Consider the following 17281-nt stretch of genomic DNA (forward strand, 5'->3'; position numbering starts at 1 on the left):
CTCTTCTGTTTTCTCTTCTCATCTCCTCTCTCCTCTCCTTTCCTCCTCTTCTGCCCTCTCCTCTCCTCTCCCCTCCCATCTCCTTCCCTCCCCTTCTGCCCTCTCCTCCTGCCTTTTCCTCTCCTCTCCTTTCCTTACCTCCCTCCCTCCCTTTCCTTCTCTCCCTCCCTCCCTCCCTCCCTCCCTTCCGTACTGTCCTTCCTTTTCCTCCTTTCCTTTCTTTCCTTTCCTTTCCTTTCCTCCCTCTTCTTCCTGTTTTGCAAATTCTTAGAAGAGACCAGAGCCTAGCCTTGCTACAAGCCTAATCCATCCCTTGTGAAGGACTTTTTTAATATTAAGTTTTATTGAAGAATTTTATACAGAAGTAAAAATTATATAAAAGAAAAAGAAAAAAGAAAAGTGGTATATAGATAAAGAAAAGAAAAAGAGAAAAAGAAAAGAATAAAGAAGCAGCTTTACAGCAGTTACAAATAAACGTATAATCAGTCCTCTTCTGTAAGGTTACATCATAGTTCCCTACTTCCCATATTTTGTCTTTTCTAATCCTCAGGTCCATATTTTTTCCCCATTTTCAGCAAAAAGTCCATAAAAGGTTTCCAGGGATTAATAAATATACTTGTCTTTTTCCTAATCAAAAAAGTCACATTCTCCATTTCTGCAAATTCTGTCATCTTCACTAACCATAGTTTTTTTTCTGAATCTTTCCATCCTGGTGCATCTAATAATCTTACTGCAGTTACCATATAATAAAACTTTGTGAAGAACTTTTTAATATTAGAGTTGGGGGTCTGAAGCTTTCACATGTTGTGTGGAGGACTTCTGTCTCAGAAAATCATGGAAAACATTCTGTTCTGTTAAAGTAATTTAGAGAAAAATCAGCCGATTCCTATGCCTACAAATTACAGTAGTTTGTGAATTTCAGAAGACTACTGAGCCTTATCTATTTAGACATTCACCAAAAACTTGCCTGCTTAAAATCAAGGTATACAGAATTTCCTTAACGTTCCCAAGAGGAGGAGCAGGAGCAGGAGCAGGATAGGAGGAAATCTGGAAGAAGAGACAATCCATTCAACAGTGTTCACTCATTCATTCATTTTTATTTATCAAATTTGGAGGCCGCCCATCTCCTTCTCAGAGCAATTCTGTGACCAATTTGGCATATGTTCCAGAATGTGAGAGTAAGTTTTCCACTCTAAGGAAGACATTTGAACTCCAGACCTTCTCCTTCTCATAGGGCAAGTATTCCTCTTTAATCTTCGTAACGATTTGGCCCTGCTTTATTAATTTCCCATTAAACCAATTCCTATGGAGATCTAATATTCACTCTTAAAGCAGGGCAATTCTAGGCACATTAACCTCCACCAAATAATTGAAGGCTAGATTTTAGAGGACGGCCCCCTCAGCGTCACCTCCCAAAAAACTAATATGTCTTTCACTGGCATGGAATATAATGAGGTGTTCAAATATAGAAAACTGAGTTACTGCTTCTTTCACTTAGAACATTTATCTAGCCAGGTCCTTCCAACTCCTTAACTGCACTGCTTATAATTTATTTTTGACCTTGTTTTACCAAGATCTGTCAGGAGGCTATCTGTAAAAATCTTTATTTTATAAGTCTTGAGTTACATAGCACATCTTTACATGCACAAATTGCACAGTACTATAAATTGTGTGTATTTGAGATGTGTGTGTGTGTGTGTGTCCCTTTTGTATTGCTGTGTATATGCAGGATTAGTTGCAATGAATAGATGTTAATGTGCATGTACGCTGTATGTGTCTATCTGTGTGTCTGTCTGTGTGTCTGTTTCTCTCTCCATCCATCCATCAATTCCGTCTGTCTGTCTGTCTGTCTGTCTGTCTGTCTGTCTGTCTGTCTGTCTGTCTGTCTGTCTGTCTGTCTGTCTGTCTGTCTATCTATCTATCTCCCATTTAAGGGGAAAAAAGAGGAAAATCTCTAGGACAGTGGTTCTCAACCTTTTTAATGCCGCGACCCCAACCGGTCGTAAGTCGAGGACTAAACCGGTCGTAAGTCGAGGACTACCCAACCGGTCGTAAGTCGAGGACTTTCCCTGCCCGGGCGCACCACGCATGCGTGGTTCCGCCCCCTGCACCAGCCGAGGCGTAGCCGGCAAGCGGCAGAGACGGAGCAGGCTGACCACCAGCTGGCCCAGCCCAAGGGAGGTAAGGCACCCGCCGGAAAAGGGGAAAAAATGGCAGACAAAAAAAATGGCGGACAGCCTTGCTTGGCGACCCCCGTGAAATGGTCGATCGACCCCAAATGGGGTCCCGACCCACAGGTTGAGAACCACTGCTCTAGGATGATATTTTCCCAGTTTCAAAGGCTGTATTGCCTGTGACTACCAACCTGAGAAATAAGATAATGGTTAGATTTGGTTTGAGAAGGAAGGAAGGAAGGAAGGAAGGAAGGAAGGAAGGAAGGAAGGAAGGAAGGAAGGAAGGAAGGAAGGAAGGAAGGAAGGGAGGGAGGGAGGGAGAGAGGGAGGGAGAGAGACTTTGTTTGCCTACTAGTTGGTGATTGGTTTAATCCTCAGTGGTTTAATGGTTTTCTGAAAAACATCAGGTTGATTTCTTCTGCCTGAGCAAATGGGACTTCTCAAACATTCATTTCCAACTTTTCAGCCTATTTTCATTAATCTCAAAAATTATTGTGAGAACTCTTGTGTAATGCCCTCATTGGGGTTTATAGAAAACGTGGGAAGCCAGAGAGTCTGCAGGCCCCTGGAGAACTGATTGCAGAATGAAACTGGGGAAACTGCCTCACACACTATCTGCAAATTAAGGAAAGTAGAAAAAAATCGCACCCCAGAGAATTTAACTTACACTTTCCTCCATTCTTCGGTTGTATCATAGCGGCTCAGAGAAGGGTCAGATCATTTGAACAGACACCTTGCAAAAAAAGCTTTTATAATTAGAATAGGTTCTAGCCCTGAGAATGCTGGTTGTTCTTCCTTGGGCTGTTAGTCTACTGCGCAAATAGTATCAGAGGATTCTTCAACTTGCAATCATTCTTAAGGGACCCTTCAAAGTTACAACGGCATTGAAAAAAAGTGACTTACATCCATTCATTGCACTTATGAGGGCCGTCTGTAATAACAGTAGTCCTCAACTTACAATAATGCCTTTAGTGACTGTTAGAAGTTACAAGGACACTGAAAAAAGTGACTTACAACTAGCCCTTGCATTATGATTTGGGCATCTGACAACTGGCATGTATCTACAATGATCGCAGCATCCCAAGGTCATGCGTGATCACCATTTGCAACCTTCCCAGCCTCTTTCCGGCGAGCTACGTCAATGGGGGAAGGTGGATTTGCTTAATGACCATGTGATTCGCTGCAGTGAGACACTTAACAACCATGGCCAAAAAGGTTGCAGAATTGGGTGCCAATTCACAAGATCTTCTCTAGCAATGGAGATTCTGATTCCAGCTGAGGTGGTAAGTAGAAGACTACCTTCGTAATTGTAATTCTTTCAACGTTTAAATAATTCATAAAGATGGATTTGGCCAAAGACAGGTAGTCCTCAACTTAGTTTACTCTGTTTTGTAACCGTTCAGAGTTACAATGGCACTGAAAAAAGTGACTTATGACCGTTTTGCATACTTACGACTGTTGCAGCATCCCCATGGTCATGTGATCAAAATTTGAACACTTGGAAACTGGTTCATATTTATGATGGTTGCAGTGTGCTGGGGTCACTTGATCCCCTTTTGCAATCTTCTGACAAGCCAAGTCAATGGGGAAGCTGGATTCATTTAACAACCTTGTTACTTAACAAGTGCAGTCATTCACTTAACTACTGTAGCAAGAAAGGTCAAAAAATGAGGCAAAACTCACTTAACAACTGTCTCACTTAACATCAGAAATTTTCAGCACAATTTTGGTCATAAGTGAAGGATTACCTGTATGTATGGAAGCCTAATCAGCCATAAATTCTTTTTTTTTTTTTTGAAAGAGCCCAGTGTAGTTCTCTATTCTCAACATATGCCAACATTAATTTTAAAAATACTTTGAAATTACATTTTGAAATTCACACACATGCGAACAGAACAGGACAGAACAGAACTGGAAGGGACCTTGGAGGTCTTCTAGTCCAGCCCCCGGCTCAAGCAGGAGAACCTATACCATTTCAGACAAGTGACTGTCTAGTCTCTTCTTAAAAACCTCCAGTGATGGAGCACCTTCGATTTCTGGAGGAAAGCTGTTCCACTGGTTAATTGTCCTCACTGTTAGGAACTTTCTCCTTAAGTCCAGGTTGCTTCTCTCTTTGGTCAGTTTCCATCCATTGTTTCTTGTCCTGCACTCTAGTGCTTTGGAGAATAGTTTGACCCCCCTCTGCCTTGTGGCAGCCCCTCAGATACTGGAACACTGCTATCATGTCACCCCTATTTCTTCTTTTCTTTAGACTAGCCAAACCCAAGTCCTGCAGCTGTTCTTTATATGTTTTATTTATTTATATTGAGAGAGTCTCAGCTGGTCTACGCTGGGACATACAAGGTATTAGACTGAAAATAATAATAATAACAACAACAACAATAATAACAACAAAACAACAACAACAACAACAACAACAACAACAGAATAGAGGCATAGGAAGACAAAGCACTACGTGGCCAGTACATTAAAAAAAATAGCTGGGAAAGCAGATAATAACAAGACCTGGCAATGGCTAAGAGCAGGAAAATTGAAGAAAGAGACCGAGGGACTAATTCTGGCTGCACAAGACCAAGCCTTAAGGACAAATGCATATAAAGTCAAAATTGAGAAGACAGCAACAGACAGTAAGTGTCGCCTATGCAAAGAAGCTGAAGAAACAGTGGACCACCTGGTAAGCTGCTGCAAGAAGATCGCACAAGGAGCGGCATGACAAAGTAGCAACAATGGTGCATTGGAAGATCTGCAAGAAATATCATTTGCCTGTAAGCAAGAACTGGTGGGATCATAAAAAAGAGAAAGTCATAGAAAATGATAAAATTAAACTGCTCTGGGACTTCAGAATTCAAACAGACAAGCACCTGCAACATAACACCCCGGACTTAACAATTGTCGATAAGAAAGACAAAAAAAGTCTGGATAGTGGACGTGGCAGTGCCTAGAGACAGCAGAATAGATGAGAAAGAACTAGAGAAGATAACAAAATACAAAGACCTACAAATAGAAATAGAAAGACTGTGGCAAAAGCAAGCAAGGGTAGTACCAATTGTAATAGGCGCCTTGGGTGCAATCCCAAAACAACTGGAACACCACTTGAACACCATTGGCATTGGCAAATTTGCCATTAGTCAATTGCAAAAGGCAGCCTTACTAGGAACTGCTTTCATCCTGCGACAATATCTGTAATACCATCAAACATCCACATCTGCCTATCCCAGGTTCTTGGTAAGGACTCGATAGGTAGACAAAAATGCCAAATCCAGTCTGAACATCTGGCTGACTGTGTGATGATCAATAATAATAATAATAATAATAATAATAATAATAATAATAATAATAATAATAATAATAATAATAATAATAATAAACAAATCACAGAAAAAGCAAAATGCTCTTACATTTTTGCCAAGAAAACTTTTTGCCAAGAACGTCCTCAAGTCACCAGAAGTCAAGCTTGATTTAAAGGAGAGAGGTCTGTGTGTGCATACCCATATGCACATCGTATATTTAGTCACATTTTAAAATGTGTGCTTTTTAAGGGTGGTTTTGGTTAAAATGGCAGATTGATAGGAGTTGAAATGGAACTGCATAATAAGTGAACATTTGAGGGAAACTCTAAATAATTTGCGGGCATGTTCCTTAAAAGCTAAGTCGTGTTTTAACAAATAGGGCCTCCAGCACTTTTGTAATGAAAGAGTCATCTATTTTCAATTGCTTTTCACTGTGGTTTTTAGAATGCCAGCTGTTTTATATCTAAATCCATTATAAGGTAAATCTTCAGGGCTCAGAATGGGTAAGCGAGAAGAGCCTTGGGGAGGGTTACTCCTATGTAGCCTTTTGCTGTGAATCGATCTGGGATGGTCCTTAGTTCTCCGAGTTGCTCCAGAGGATGAAATGCCAGAAGAGATTTTAGAGTACTTTTGGAGAAAAACAAAAGTTATGGGCATGCCAAATTATGCCCACATAATACTTTTGTTTTGTGAGCTGCATGGGTTTCAAGAAGGCTGTTGGGTACTCTTCAGAATAGTGGTTATTACACACACAAGAAAGTGTCCAGAGAACAGCAAAAAAGATAATAAGGGTCTGGAGACGAAAACATATGATGAACAGTTGAGGGAACTAGGTATCCCTAGCCCAGGGATAGGCAACCTTGGCTCTTTTATGACTTGTGCACTTCAACTCCTAGAATTCCTGAGTCAGCATGGCTGGTTCAGGAATTCTGGGTATTGAAGTCCACAAGTCATAAAAGAGCCAGGGTTGCTACCCCTGGCCTAGCCTATCGAAGAGAAGGATTAGGGGGGAAGATGATGACTGTCTTTCAGGACTTGATGGACTGTCATAGAGAAGAGGAGATTGACTTATTCTCCAAAGCACCAACGGGCAGGACAAGAAGTAATGAGTGGAAGCTTGTGAAAGAGAGATGCAACCTAGAAGTAAAGAGAAATTTTCTGAGAACAATTAATCAATAGAGTAGCTTGCCTCCCAGAGTTGTGGATACTCCATCACTGGAGGTTTTCAACAATAAACTGGACAAACATTTGACAGAGATAGTATAAGGCTCCTGTCTTGAGCAGAAGGTTGGACTAGAAGACCCTGAGGTCCCTTTCTGCCCTATGATTCTATGATTCTAAAAAGCCCTTCATGATATAGGGCCTGGTTACCTAAGGATCCCTTTGTCTCCTATGGTTTCTGTACATCCTATATGATTCAACAGCATTGGTGTGCTTTGAATCCAATTTAACTAATAGGACTCAAAGGACACCAATGCTGTTGAATGACACAAACAGTGTGACCTGATGGGACCCAGGAAGTGGGTCTTCAGTGTCATAGTAGGTATTCTCGGGAATGATTCTTCCTCCTCCTAAATTCCATATGGCCCCATCTGGACTATATTGAGGCTTCCTTTAGATCTTGGACTAGTGGTGCTCTTATTGGATGTTTTGATCTGTTAATGTTGGTATTCTTCTACTGAACATTTGTGTCTGTATTGTTTGTACAGGTAGTTCTTGACTTACAATCATTCATTTGGAGACCATTTGAACTTATGAGGGGGTCCTTGGTGCCCCCTGAGCTTGCTTGTTTTCTTGCAGAGATTTCATTACCCAAACTAGGTAACATCATCAGTGTAGTAAGGAGTGCAGTTTGCTGTCAATTTATATTCTAGTGGCTTGCCTGTCAGCGTTGATGGGAGTGGTCTTAGATATTCTTTGGCTGGGCTGTTTGCTGTTGGCTTCTTTGGCAGTTTCTTGATTAAGGTATTGTTTTCTTGATTGTTGGTCTGATGTTAACCTTGGAGTTAATCTATGCTGATCTGGGTACATTTGAACTTACAGTGGCACTGAAAAAAATGACTTACAACCAATCCTTCCATTTATGACTATCACAGCATCTCCACAGTTGTGTGATCAAAATTTGGATGCTTGGGAACTGAGTTATATTTACAACAGTGGGATAAACATCATGTCAATTAAAAACCAGAATCAACGAACACCGGCTGGCAGTCAAATGCCACGATCCCCAATCCTTAATCTCTACCCACACCAACACCAAACAACCCCAGTTCGATTGGAACAACACAAAAATCATTGGCCACACTACCACCCACCACGCTTGTGAGTTCACCGAAGCCTGGCACTCCACAAGCAATTCCATCAACAGACACATTGACCTACAACCAGCCTACGGATCCCTCAGAATCCAAATCAATCACACAGCCAACCAGAAACAGCACCGACCCTCAACCAACCCACGCAAGCCTCCCCCACCAGAAGTTCACCTCCCAATGACTGTCACCCGATGTGACCTCCCCAACACAAGACCCATCACAAGCCTCTCACTGATGACTCACACCTGACCCATCACAAAACCCATCACAAGGCCCTCACTCAACATACCACACCTGAAGCCCTTATAAACAGAACCCCGACACTGACATCCCCTAAACTCCGCTGAAGATGTTATCTAGCCTGGTAATGAAACATTGGGAAACTTTCACCCTTATTTACAACAGTTGCAGCATCCTGGGACCTTTTCAGCCAGCTTCTGATGAACAAAGTCAGCTAGGGAAGCCAGACTGATTTAAAGACCACGCGATTCACTTAAAAATTTCAGTCATCCACTTAGCTACTGTGGCAAAAATGTCATAAAATTGGATATGACTCTCTTAACAACCCCCTTGCTTAGCAATGGGAATTCTGGTTCCAATTGTTCTCATGTTGAGGACCAGCTGTATTGTTTTATTTTAAATTGTTTCATATTATGTGGTACCCTAATTTGGGCTATGATCAGATCGCTAATTAAATAAAGTAACAAACAAGTATATATGGAAAAGCAAGCAACAGAAAATTAGAAGTAGCATATTTCGTTGGATTAATTAACTGGCCCAGCCTTCTCTCCCCCCCCTCCCCCGGCTTCCTGCTCCACCTCTGACCATCTTTTTAATTTTGTATTATTGACTCCCATTGTTTATTTTTATTGTTTTATTATTCCTTTGCTATTACTATGTTTACATTTTTTATCATCACTTTTTTCCCGTTTTCTTGTTGTAAGCTATCCAGAGTATCCACACAGTGAGATGGGCAGCAAATAAATTTAACAGATAAATTCTGCCTGAAAGCCATAACATAAATTCAAAACACTGCCAGAAGAAATTCTCAAGCATTCCAGGGACACAAGAGAGAGAGAAAAAAGAGGAGTTTTTTCACAGATGACAAGTTTTAATTAACAGTGAAATCTGCCTCATGTTTTTCCTGGATGAAAGAAGTATCTGTTTCTCTACTCTACTATGCTTCTCCACAAACCTGTGCACGTGGGGTATGGAATATGTTTCTGCTTTGATTTTTACAATGATTATGCAGATTTTTTTTAGCTCTGCTGCTGTTTATGTTTGTATTATTTTTATTGTCATGTGTTTTTGTATAAGGGTAGCCTCTCAGTATCATGAATTTGAGATGCGAAGCCATATTAAATAAATACATAAATAATCTAGAGATCCTTTCTTCATTACTGTTAAATATAATGAATATATGTACATTCAGAGGATACATTTCTCAGACTTATTTCTCAGACTGTAGTAGAAACTAGATGATTGGACGAATAGATAGATAGATAGATAGATAGATAGATAGATAGATAGATAGATAGATAGATAGATAGATAGATAGATAGATAGATAGATAGATAGATAGATAGATAGATAGATAGATAGATAGATAGATAGATGTTAAGTAGAGATGACAGACAGGATGGATGGATGGATGGACGGACAGACAGATGATAAGTAGAGATGATAGATAGATGATAGACAGACAGATAAAGGTTTCCCTGTCCAGTCATGTCCAACTTTAGGGCACGGTGCTCATCTCCGTTTCTTGGCCGGGGAAGCTAGCATTGTCTGAAGACATTTTCTGTGGTCATGACTATATGCCAAAGGTGTAGGGGAAAGGCTGTTACCTTCCCATTGAAGTAGTACCTATTAATCTACTTGTATTTGATGCTTTCAAACTGCTAGGTAGGCAGGAGATAGGTCAAGAGAGCTCACCCCATTGCACGGTGCTCAGGTCTCAAACATGGGCTGTCGGTTTTCCACCTGACAAGCTCAGCGTCTTTAGCCACTGAGCCATCACATACCGATAGATAGATAGATAGATAGATAGATAGATAGATAGATAGATAGATAGATAGATAGATAGATAGATAGATAGATAGATAGATAGATAGATAAATAGATAGATAGATGTGTGTGTGTGTGTGTGTGTGTGTGTGTGTGTGAGAGAGAGAGAGAGAGAGAGAGAGAGAGAGAGAGAGAGAGAGAGAGAGAGAGAGAGAGAGAGAGAGAGAGAGAGAAGAGAAAGAGATGTGTTTTCTCCTCCATATACTTCATAGAAAAAAAAATACTCCAAACCTAAAAGCTGATTTTAACCTAGGTTGGGATTAAAAAGAGGCATAAAAAAGCATTGAAATGAATGTGACAGAAGTCAAACTTTTTTTAAAAAATCAAACATTATCCTTAGCATTAGGGAAAGGTGGAAGATAATTCAGCCAATAAGTCTTTATTGCCTTTCTTTGTCTTCACATTGAACAAATCAATCAATCTTGTATAGTAGAAAGCATATCCTTTAATGAGCATTCCTGCTACAGGGAGGTGATTCACAATTTTTTGAAGGATTCACAACTGCGGTCGGGACAGTTGCTGGGCTGAACAAGACTTAGGCACAGAGGGGACTAGCCAGATCTCAGGGGAACTTGGGAAGGAGTTCCCCTTCCCATTTAAGGCCTTTCTGTGGGAATGAAGGGAAATGTCAAAAAGTAGGGGAAAGCGATTTACAATGAAAACTGGGAAGACACTCACCGAGTCTCTTGGCTGTAGTCCCTAAGTTAACTTCAATGGCACCACATGCCACCCCCACCTCCCAATTTCTCTGGAATCCTCTTCTCCTTTTGAAAGTGTTTCCATAGCCAATTCTTTCCCATCACACTGAGTGAGAATTGATTGGGGCACAGATTTGAGTCTTTTGAGTGCTGTTGTTACTGGAGACATGTTGGACAGTTCGTGATTTGACAGCACAGTCTTTAAAGAAATTGATTAACACAGCAAAGATGAATAAAAAAGATAGGCTAGCGGAATAATTAAGTCAGCTCTTTTCTCTTTTGTATTTCTTTTTTTAAGTAGAAAAATGGGTAAGATTTCTAGCCTCTGACACAGCAAAATGCCCTGACAGATGGCTTGCAATGGTTGCTAATGCTCCTTTTTGTGGAAAACAAAGACAAGTATTACCGAAGCAATCACTAAGTTTCAGTCTTCTGCACGAAAAAGCATGCAGCGGGCTAAGTTTTATCCTGGGTCATTGAGCTGGCTGATTATTTTATTTGCCAGTGTCTGCTGGGTAATTTGGTTATACTGAGATTCATGGTTTTGATTTTGGCACCTCGGTGCTGGGAAATTTCTGTAGGCCCGTGACCTTCATAAATGGATTGATTGACTTAGAAACTGGTTGAAAATGTTAACAGATTCAACCACTGCAAGAGCTGAAGGAGCTGTTGGTAAAGGCTCTGTCTCCAGCATCTACCCTAGATATTTTATTTATCTAGAACATAGAATGTAGAATAATAGGGATGGAAGGGACCTTGCAAATCTAGACATGTCCAAATCTAGACATTTTCCAAAACCATCCTTGCTTAACATTAAGGTACATTGAACATAGAATACAAAATAACAGAGTTGGAAGGGATGTTGGAGGTCTTCTAGTCCAACCCCGTTCATGTGACTGCATTTTGCATACTTGACAAATGGTCTACATTTACGGCCATTTGCATCATACCATGTGTGTGACTGTGATTTACAACATTTTTGTTGAAAACTGGTGTTTAATTCCAGTTTTCAGCAAAAAATAACTCACAGTGAACAATGGGTTCACTTAATGACAGTGGCATTTGTTTGGCAACCACCACAAAAAGGCCATAAAATTGAGTCAGTCATATGTTGACCCACTTTATGACCATCACAACTTATGACTATAATGGGCAGGCTCCACTATGATCATAGTGTCAATGCTGTAAACATTGGATGTTCCCGCTCTGAAAACTGATGACAATTGCAGCCATTTTGTCTTTCCTTTTAATATGCTTTTTCTGGTATTTAGAATTCAGGTGCAGAAGGGGGTGGGGGTTGGGATGAAAGCTTGAACTCAGCTAGCCATAATAATAACGCTGCTTTGTGGGAACCCAAGGACGAGCTGATAACGTTTTGGCGGGCTGAGGAGCTGGGGAGAAAGCCCGCATTTTAGGCTAATTGGAGAATGTGATTTATGACAGCTTATTGTGGGTGGGAATTGCACTTTGTTACTTTGTATCTGGGGGAAGGGAATTTAGTTTTTGGGTTCAACTATGTAGTGCCGATACTTTGTTTCCTGAATAAAATGTTCTTTAAGGAAGAATTTTTCCCTTGAAGTTCTTTTGATGGGTTTCATCCATCGGAACCATGACACATAGGTTGAGGACTACCTGTAATGTTAAGCCATAAAGGGTAGAGATCCCCATCTTTGCAGCAAAAATCACAGTGACCACTTGATGGTAGCTAGGAGATACAGGATACCCTATTTTGCCACCTAGCAGTCACTCAGATATTTTCTTGTTTGTAATCCAGATATGGCAACTCTTGAAGCTACTTCATAAAACAACAGAAGCATCTCAATTCACACCCGCTTCCTGGATCAGTGCAAAGCATCCATTTGGATTCATATCCCTCCAGCAGTTCTAACAGTGGTAGGATATGTCTCTTTAATGTACTATTCAAATGCAGAAGCCTTTGAACTGCTAGATCAGGCTGGATGGTGGATGCAAAAAACCTGAGATAAATTGTGTTACATTTTCACATCTTCAGGGAGAATCATGTTGCCTTTGCTATGCAAAGCACCTTGTTCAAAAATATTGAAGCCGTCTTTCCTAGATCTAATAAAGATCAAAATTATAGACAGTTTATAACAGTGTGTTGTTTATGCTGGCTGGGGAATTCTGGGAGTTGAAGTCCACACATCTTATTGATGGCTTTGTAATTAAAGATTCCCTAAACCAGTGGTTCTCAACCTGTGGGTTGGGACCCCATTTGGGGTCGATCGACCATTTCACGGGGGTCGCCAAGCAAGGCTGTCCGCCATTTTTTTTTGTCCGCCATTTTTTTGTCTGCCATTTTTTTCCCCTTTTCCGGCGGGTGCCTTACCTCCCTTGGGCTGGGCCAGCTGGTGGTCAGCCTGCTCCGTCTCTGCCGCTTGCCGGCTACGCCTCAGCTGGTGCAGGGGGCGGAACCACGCATGCGCGGTGCGCCCGGGCAGGGAAAGTCCTCGACTTACGACCGGTTGGGTAGTCCTCGACTTACGACCGGTTTAGTCCTCGACTTACGACCGGTTGGGGTCGCGGCATTAAAAAGGTTGAGAACCACTGCCCTAAACCTTTATGGCAACACAGGGGGAAACTGTAAGATCTGGGTTGAAAATTCAACTCTATTTTAGATTATTGGTTTCCATAAGCATTGTTTTTTTGTTGCTGTTAGAACCACATTTTAAATAGTGAAAATAAATCCTTCCTAATTTTTGTTGAATATCTTCTTCTGATTATCTTGACAGTATGGTTTGTGTGGCTTACGACAAAGATTTTGCATGTTCTGTCAGTTAGGTACATCTTAATGTTTGTATCTTCTGTGTTTCATTTCTCTGTTGTTTCTCAATATAGAACTTAGAGCCTAAGCAATTGGCAGTACTTAATTATCCTTGATTGATCTCGGAATAGAATTGGGCCTAGTCTTTAGCTTGACCTCTTTGGTATTGTTCTGTCCCCAAGGCTTTTGCCGCTCTGGCAGGATAAGGTTAATTTCTTTCTGTTTAGCTAGCTTATAGGTAAGTTTGGCAACCTTAACCTTGCTGGCCAAAGTAAGTACAGCATGTTCATAAGGAAGTGTTTAGAGATTCTTACTTACTTCCCTTTTCCTATTTCATCATTTCCTGTTACAAGCATTGATGAGAAAGAGAAGGGAAGTGAGGTCATTCCAGTCTCCATCTTCCATTCAGAGAATCCACTCAGTTTTCAGCTGCAATCTCGACCCATCTTGGGGCATTGCAGGTAAGCAGCATATCCTTACATACCTGTATTCAGTTTAGGTCCTAAGTGGTGTAGGGGCAGTTATATTTTAGCCTAGACAGAAAACAGACCATGTTATAGCTAGGAACACATTGTCTCTTTTATGGAGCATGACTCCTATTTGTTATTCATGTTGTAGTCACATACTATTGCTTATTTTTTACATTTTACTGGATCTTGCAGCACTGAATAAAGGTTAGATGGTGAAACACTGTCTCTGTTATTGAATGACAAGAAAGGTTAACTGCCCGGATAGCTTTCCATAGAGCCACAAGGTTATGGATTAGCGAGTCCAGGGCAGGTATTCACAAGTCTTTATATATATATCTTATTCAGCGTCACAATCCACATCTCTTAAAATGGATGCACTCCACTTATTTAATTATTTAAGGACCAGAAAGCCATTGTGTTTGCAATGTTTCTGGAATTGTTGTTGTTGTTATAAGATGATTAAAGAAATAAGTTTATGAAAACAATTTCCACCAAATTAATTTCATTCCTAAGCCTATAATCACCAACACACTTACCTGGGAGTAAATCTCATTATAGTTGTCAAGACTTACAGCTAAATACAAACATACAGGATTATCCTGTAAATAAAAAATAGCAAGAAGCACTGAAATATTTTCATGTATCATATCCCAATTGACAAGAAAACTTTTAAAAATATTTTAAGAAATGGCGGAAAAAAAGACAAAGACAATTATTTTTTTTTCCCATTAAATTGCTTCACTAAAAATATTTGTCAGGATGAGTTTGAAACAAAAAAACTAATGAACCAAAACCCAGGGGAAAAATACACATTTGAATTGCCAAAAACCTCTATAAAAATGTTTGATACTCTTGAGAAAATATTGCTGGTAGGCAGTAAGGATAAGAGACACTGTTGCTTCCCGCCCCCAGCCACATTTCCCAGAATTAGCAGTGCACAAAAATGTTAAAATTTGTAGCCATTTATAGAGAAAAGGACACACACAGGCAGAGATGCTAATGGCTTTTGCCTCGGTTTATAACCTAATTTCCATCCTTCATTGCTTGCCTTTCATAGCACTTAGTACCCTGAAGACTGTCCAAGTCTTAAGAATTTGCATTCATCAGCAGACTCTGTGCAAATCTTGCTTTTAAATGCTATAAAATCCTGGCCTTTTCTTTAATTTCATTATTCGGTCTTTCCTTAACAATGCAGCAAGCTGGCTGTAGGGCATCATCTGCGCAAATAGGTTTTTGGCAGCCCTGTAAAGTTCCTCTCACGTAGGGCTTTATCCACTATCACAATAAGCTGATCTATCACTTCTTTCATTTCCTTTGTGAAGGGTTCAAACTCCTTCTGCTTGGCTCCCGACCGCTTGAAATTCCCGTCTCGGTTATTTTCAACACAGAGGAGTCGATCGTAAGTCACTGTGATGTTCAGAAATTCAACCATTTCCCTCAGCTTGGGAAGAAGGGCTTCTTCTAAGTCTTCGTAATGAACCACGAGGAGACGCTTGCCGTATTTAAGCCAGTCGAGCACATGAGAGGCCCACCAGGAAGCATAGCTGTTTACAAAATCAGGCCATTCTGTGGGGCGAGAAATACCATAAAGATGTTTTATATGTCTGCATAAGTGGCTTTTTGGAACACTGTGCAGGAAAAAAAAATCTCCTGCACCTTCTTGAATCTAGTCAATTAATGGTCAGCACTAAATTGGCACTAGATAAGAATCAACAGAATTCAAGGGGGGAAGCTGGACTTGGAGCATTTGAGGGGACATAATGATTCTAGGCTGATTACTCACTTGATTCTGTCCCAGCTCTGCCTGCTCTTCTCCTACAGTAGGTAGCCATAGAACAGTCATAGAAGATTAGAAATAACATTTGAAATAAAGCTGTTCAGCTGGCTAACATAAGAGAAAGGGTCTTATCTGCAGTAGCCCCACATGTCTGGAAAGGTTTGCTTCAAGGTTAGTCATGGGAAGGATTCAATGAGGTCCAATCTATGTTAAAAATGATACCATCCCCCAATTTATTTGTGGGCAAGAAAACAACTGTTACTCACTCACTTTGAAACCCTTTACATTCTTGTCCCGGAATGAATTAATCATCTGGGGAAGTTGCTGAGAGATGCTATGGGTCTATTTGGCAGTGATTCTAACTGACTCTACTCTGTCGCCATCCCAAACTGACCCCAATCCTTCCATGATAGGAAGAAATATTCCCAGGGCCAAAATGACCACAAGAGAACTAGCTACCCTAGTTACCTTTACTTTTCCAGTTCTGATCTGTGGCATATCCAAGATGGCCAGCACACTTCCGGTTGAATTCCGCCACCAGTGATTTGTACGGGTTGCGTATCAGTAAGATAGCCGCATCAAACATTTCAATTTCCTTTCTGCCACTCTCATGTGTTTTGACACAAATAGTTCTTCTGCTTCTCCAGTGGTCCTTTTCTCCTTTGAAACCTGGACAGGATGTAAAGACTGGGGTTACTATTTTCAAAGTCTTAAAAATTTTCGGATATATGTTACAGAAGAAAATACTTCATTTTCTATTATTCCTCCCCATTCATTGACATCATCTGGAAAAGTTCACCTACAAATGACATAACTGTCATCAGGTGGTAACCCAGATCAAGTCTTTTCTATAGTTATCCAAGTTTCCATTCATTGAGTAAAGTGAAGTCTGTGTTGACATTAAAAATAGCCATTAAAAGCTTGGTTATTAAAAGTGGTGTGTTTTTAATTGTCTATGATTTAAATTAATTTTCATTCTGAATTTATTTATTTATTTATTTATTGCATTTATTTGCTGCCCATCGTGTGGCTCGGTTACAGCATAAAGATATTTAAATCACCAAAAATAAATATTCCTGATACAATAAAATGAAACACCATCAAAGTCAAATTATTAGTTACAGGATGGGGAAGGAGCAAGCCAGATTTGGGGGGAGAGGGGGAGGTGGGATTGGTTGTTAATTAATCAACCGCCTCCAGTGTGATACTCCCCCATTGGGGTCCCAAGCTAGCTGGCAGAGCCAGGTCTTAAGGACTTTATGGAAAGTCAGTAGAATGAGAGCCAATCTAACCTCAGGATGTAAGATATTCCAAAGGGCAGGAACCATGACAGAGAAGGCTCTTTTCCTGGATCCCACCAGCCAAAATTCCTTGGCTGACAGGATTCGCAATATGCCTCTTCTGCCAGCCCGGTAACCTGGACCCATGCCCTGCAAGGCTTTAAAGGTAATAACCAACACCTTGAATTGCACCTGGAATTGATATTTAAATATCTTCATAGGTACTTATGGTGGTGGGGAGGGGGGAGGTTCACCTTAGGTCAGGACCAGCCATGTCTGGGGGTTGCGGTGTAGAAGGAGTGGGGGGGGAGGGTGGGGGGTTGAGGGAGGAGGGAGGTATTAGTACGGTCAGTGGGAGAGGCAGATATGGCGGGAGTAGAGGACCATATCAGGTTAGGGGAGCACGCACACGCTATTTACAAGCTTGT

At 40.7% G+C, this 17281-nt stretch overlaps 1 protein-coding gene across 1 annotated transcript in view; it reads right to left on the reverse strand.

The window, feature by feature from the left end:
* Positions 1–14797: 14797 nt before the first annotated feature.
* Positions 14798–17281, reverse strand: part of WSCD1 (WSC domain containing 1) — a 42032-nt gene continuing 39548 nt past the window's right edge. Inside the window, exons 7-8 of the mRNA XM_015822805.1 lie at positions 16042–16242; positions 14798–15362 (exon numbers count right to left, since the gene is read on the reverse strand). Of these exons, the coding sequence (XP_015678291.1) occupies positions 15010–15362; positions 16042–16242 (554 nt within the window). The 3' untranslated portion in view covers positions 14798–15009. The remainder of the gene's footprint in view (positions 15363–16041; positions 16243–17281) is intronic.

The sequence above is a fragment of the Protobothrops mucrosquamatus genome, unplaced genomic scaffold (genome assembly GCF_001527695.2).
Source record: "Protobothrops mucrosquamatus isolate PMUCROS unplaced genomic scaffold, P.Mucros_1.0 scaffold1680, whole genome shotgun sequence".
Taxonomy (NCBI): domain Eukaryota; kingdom Metazoa; phylum Chordata; class Lepidosauria; order Squamata; family Viperidae; genus Protobothrops; species Protobothrops mucrosquamatus.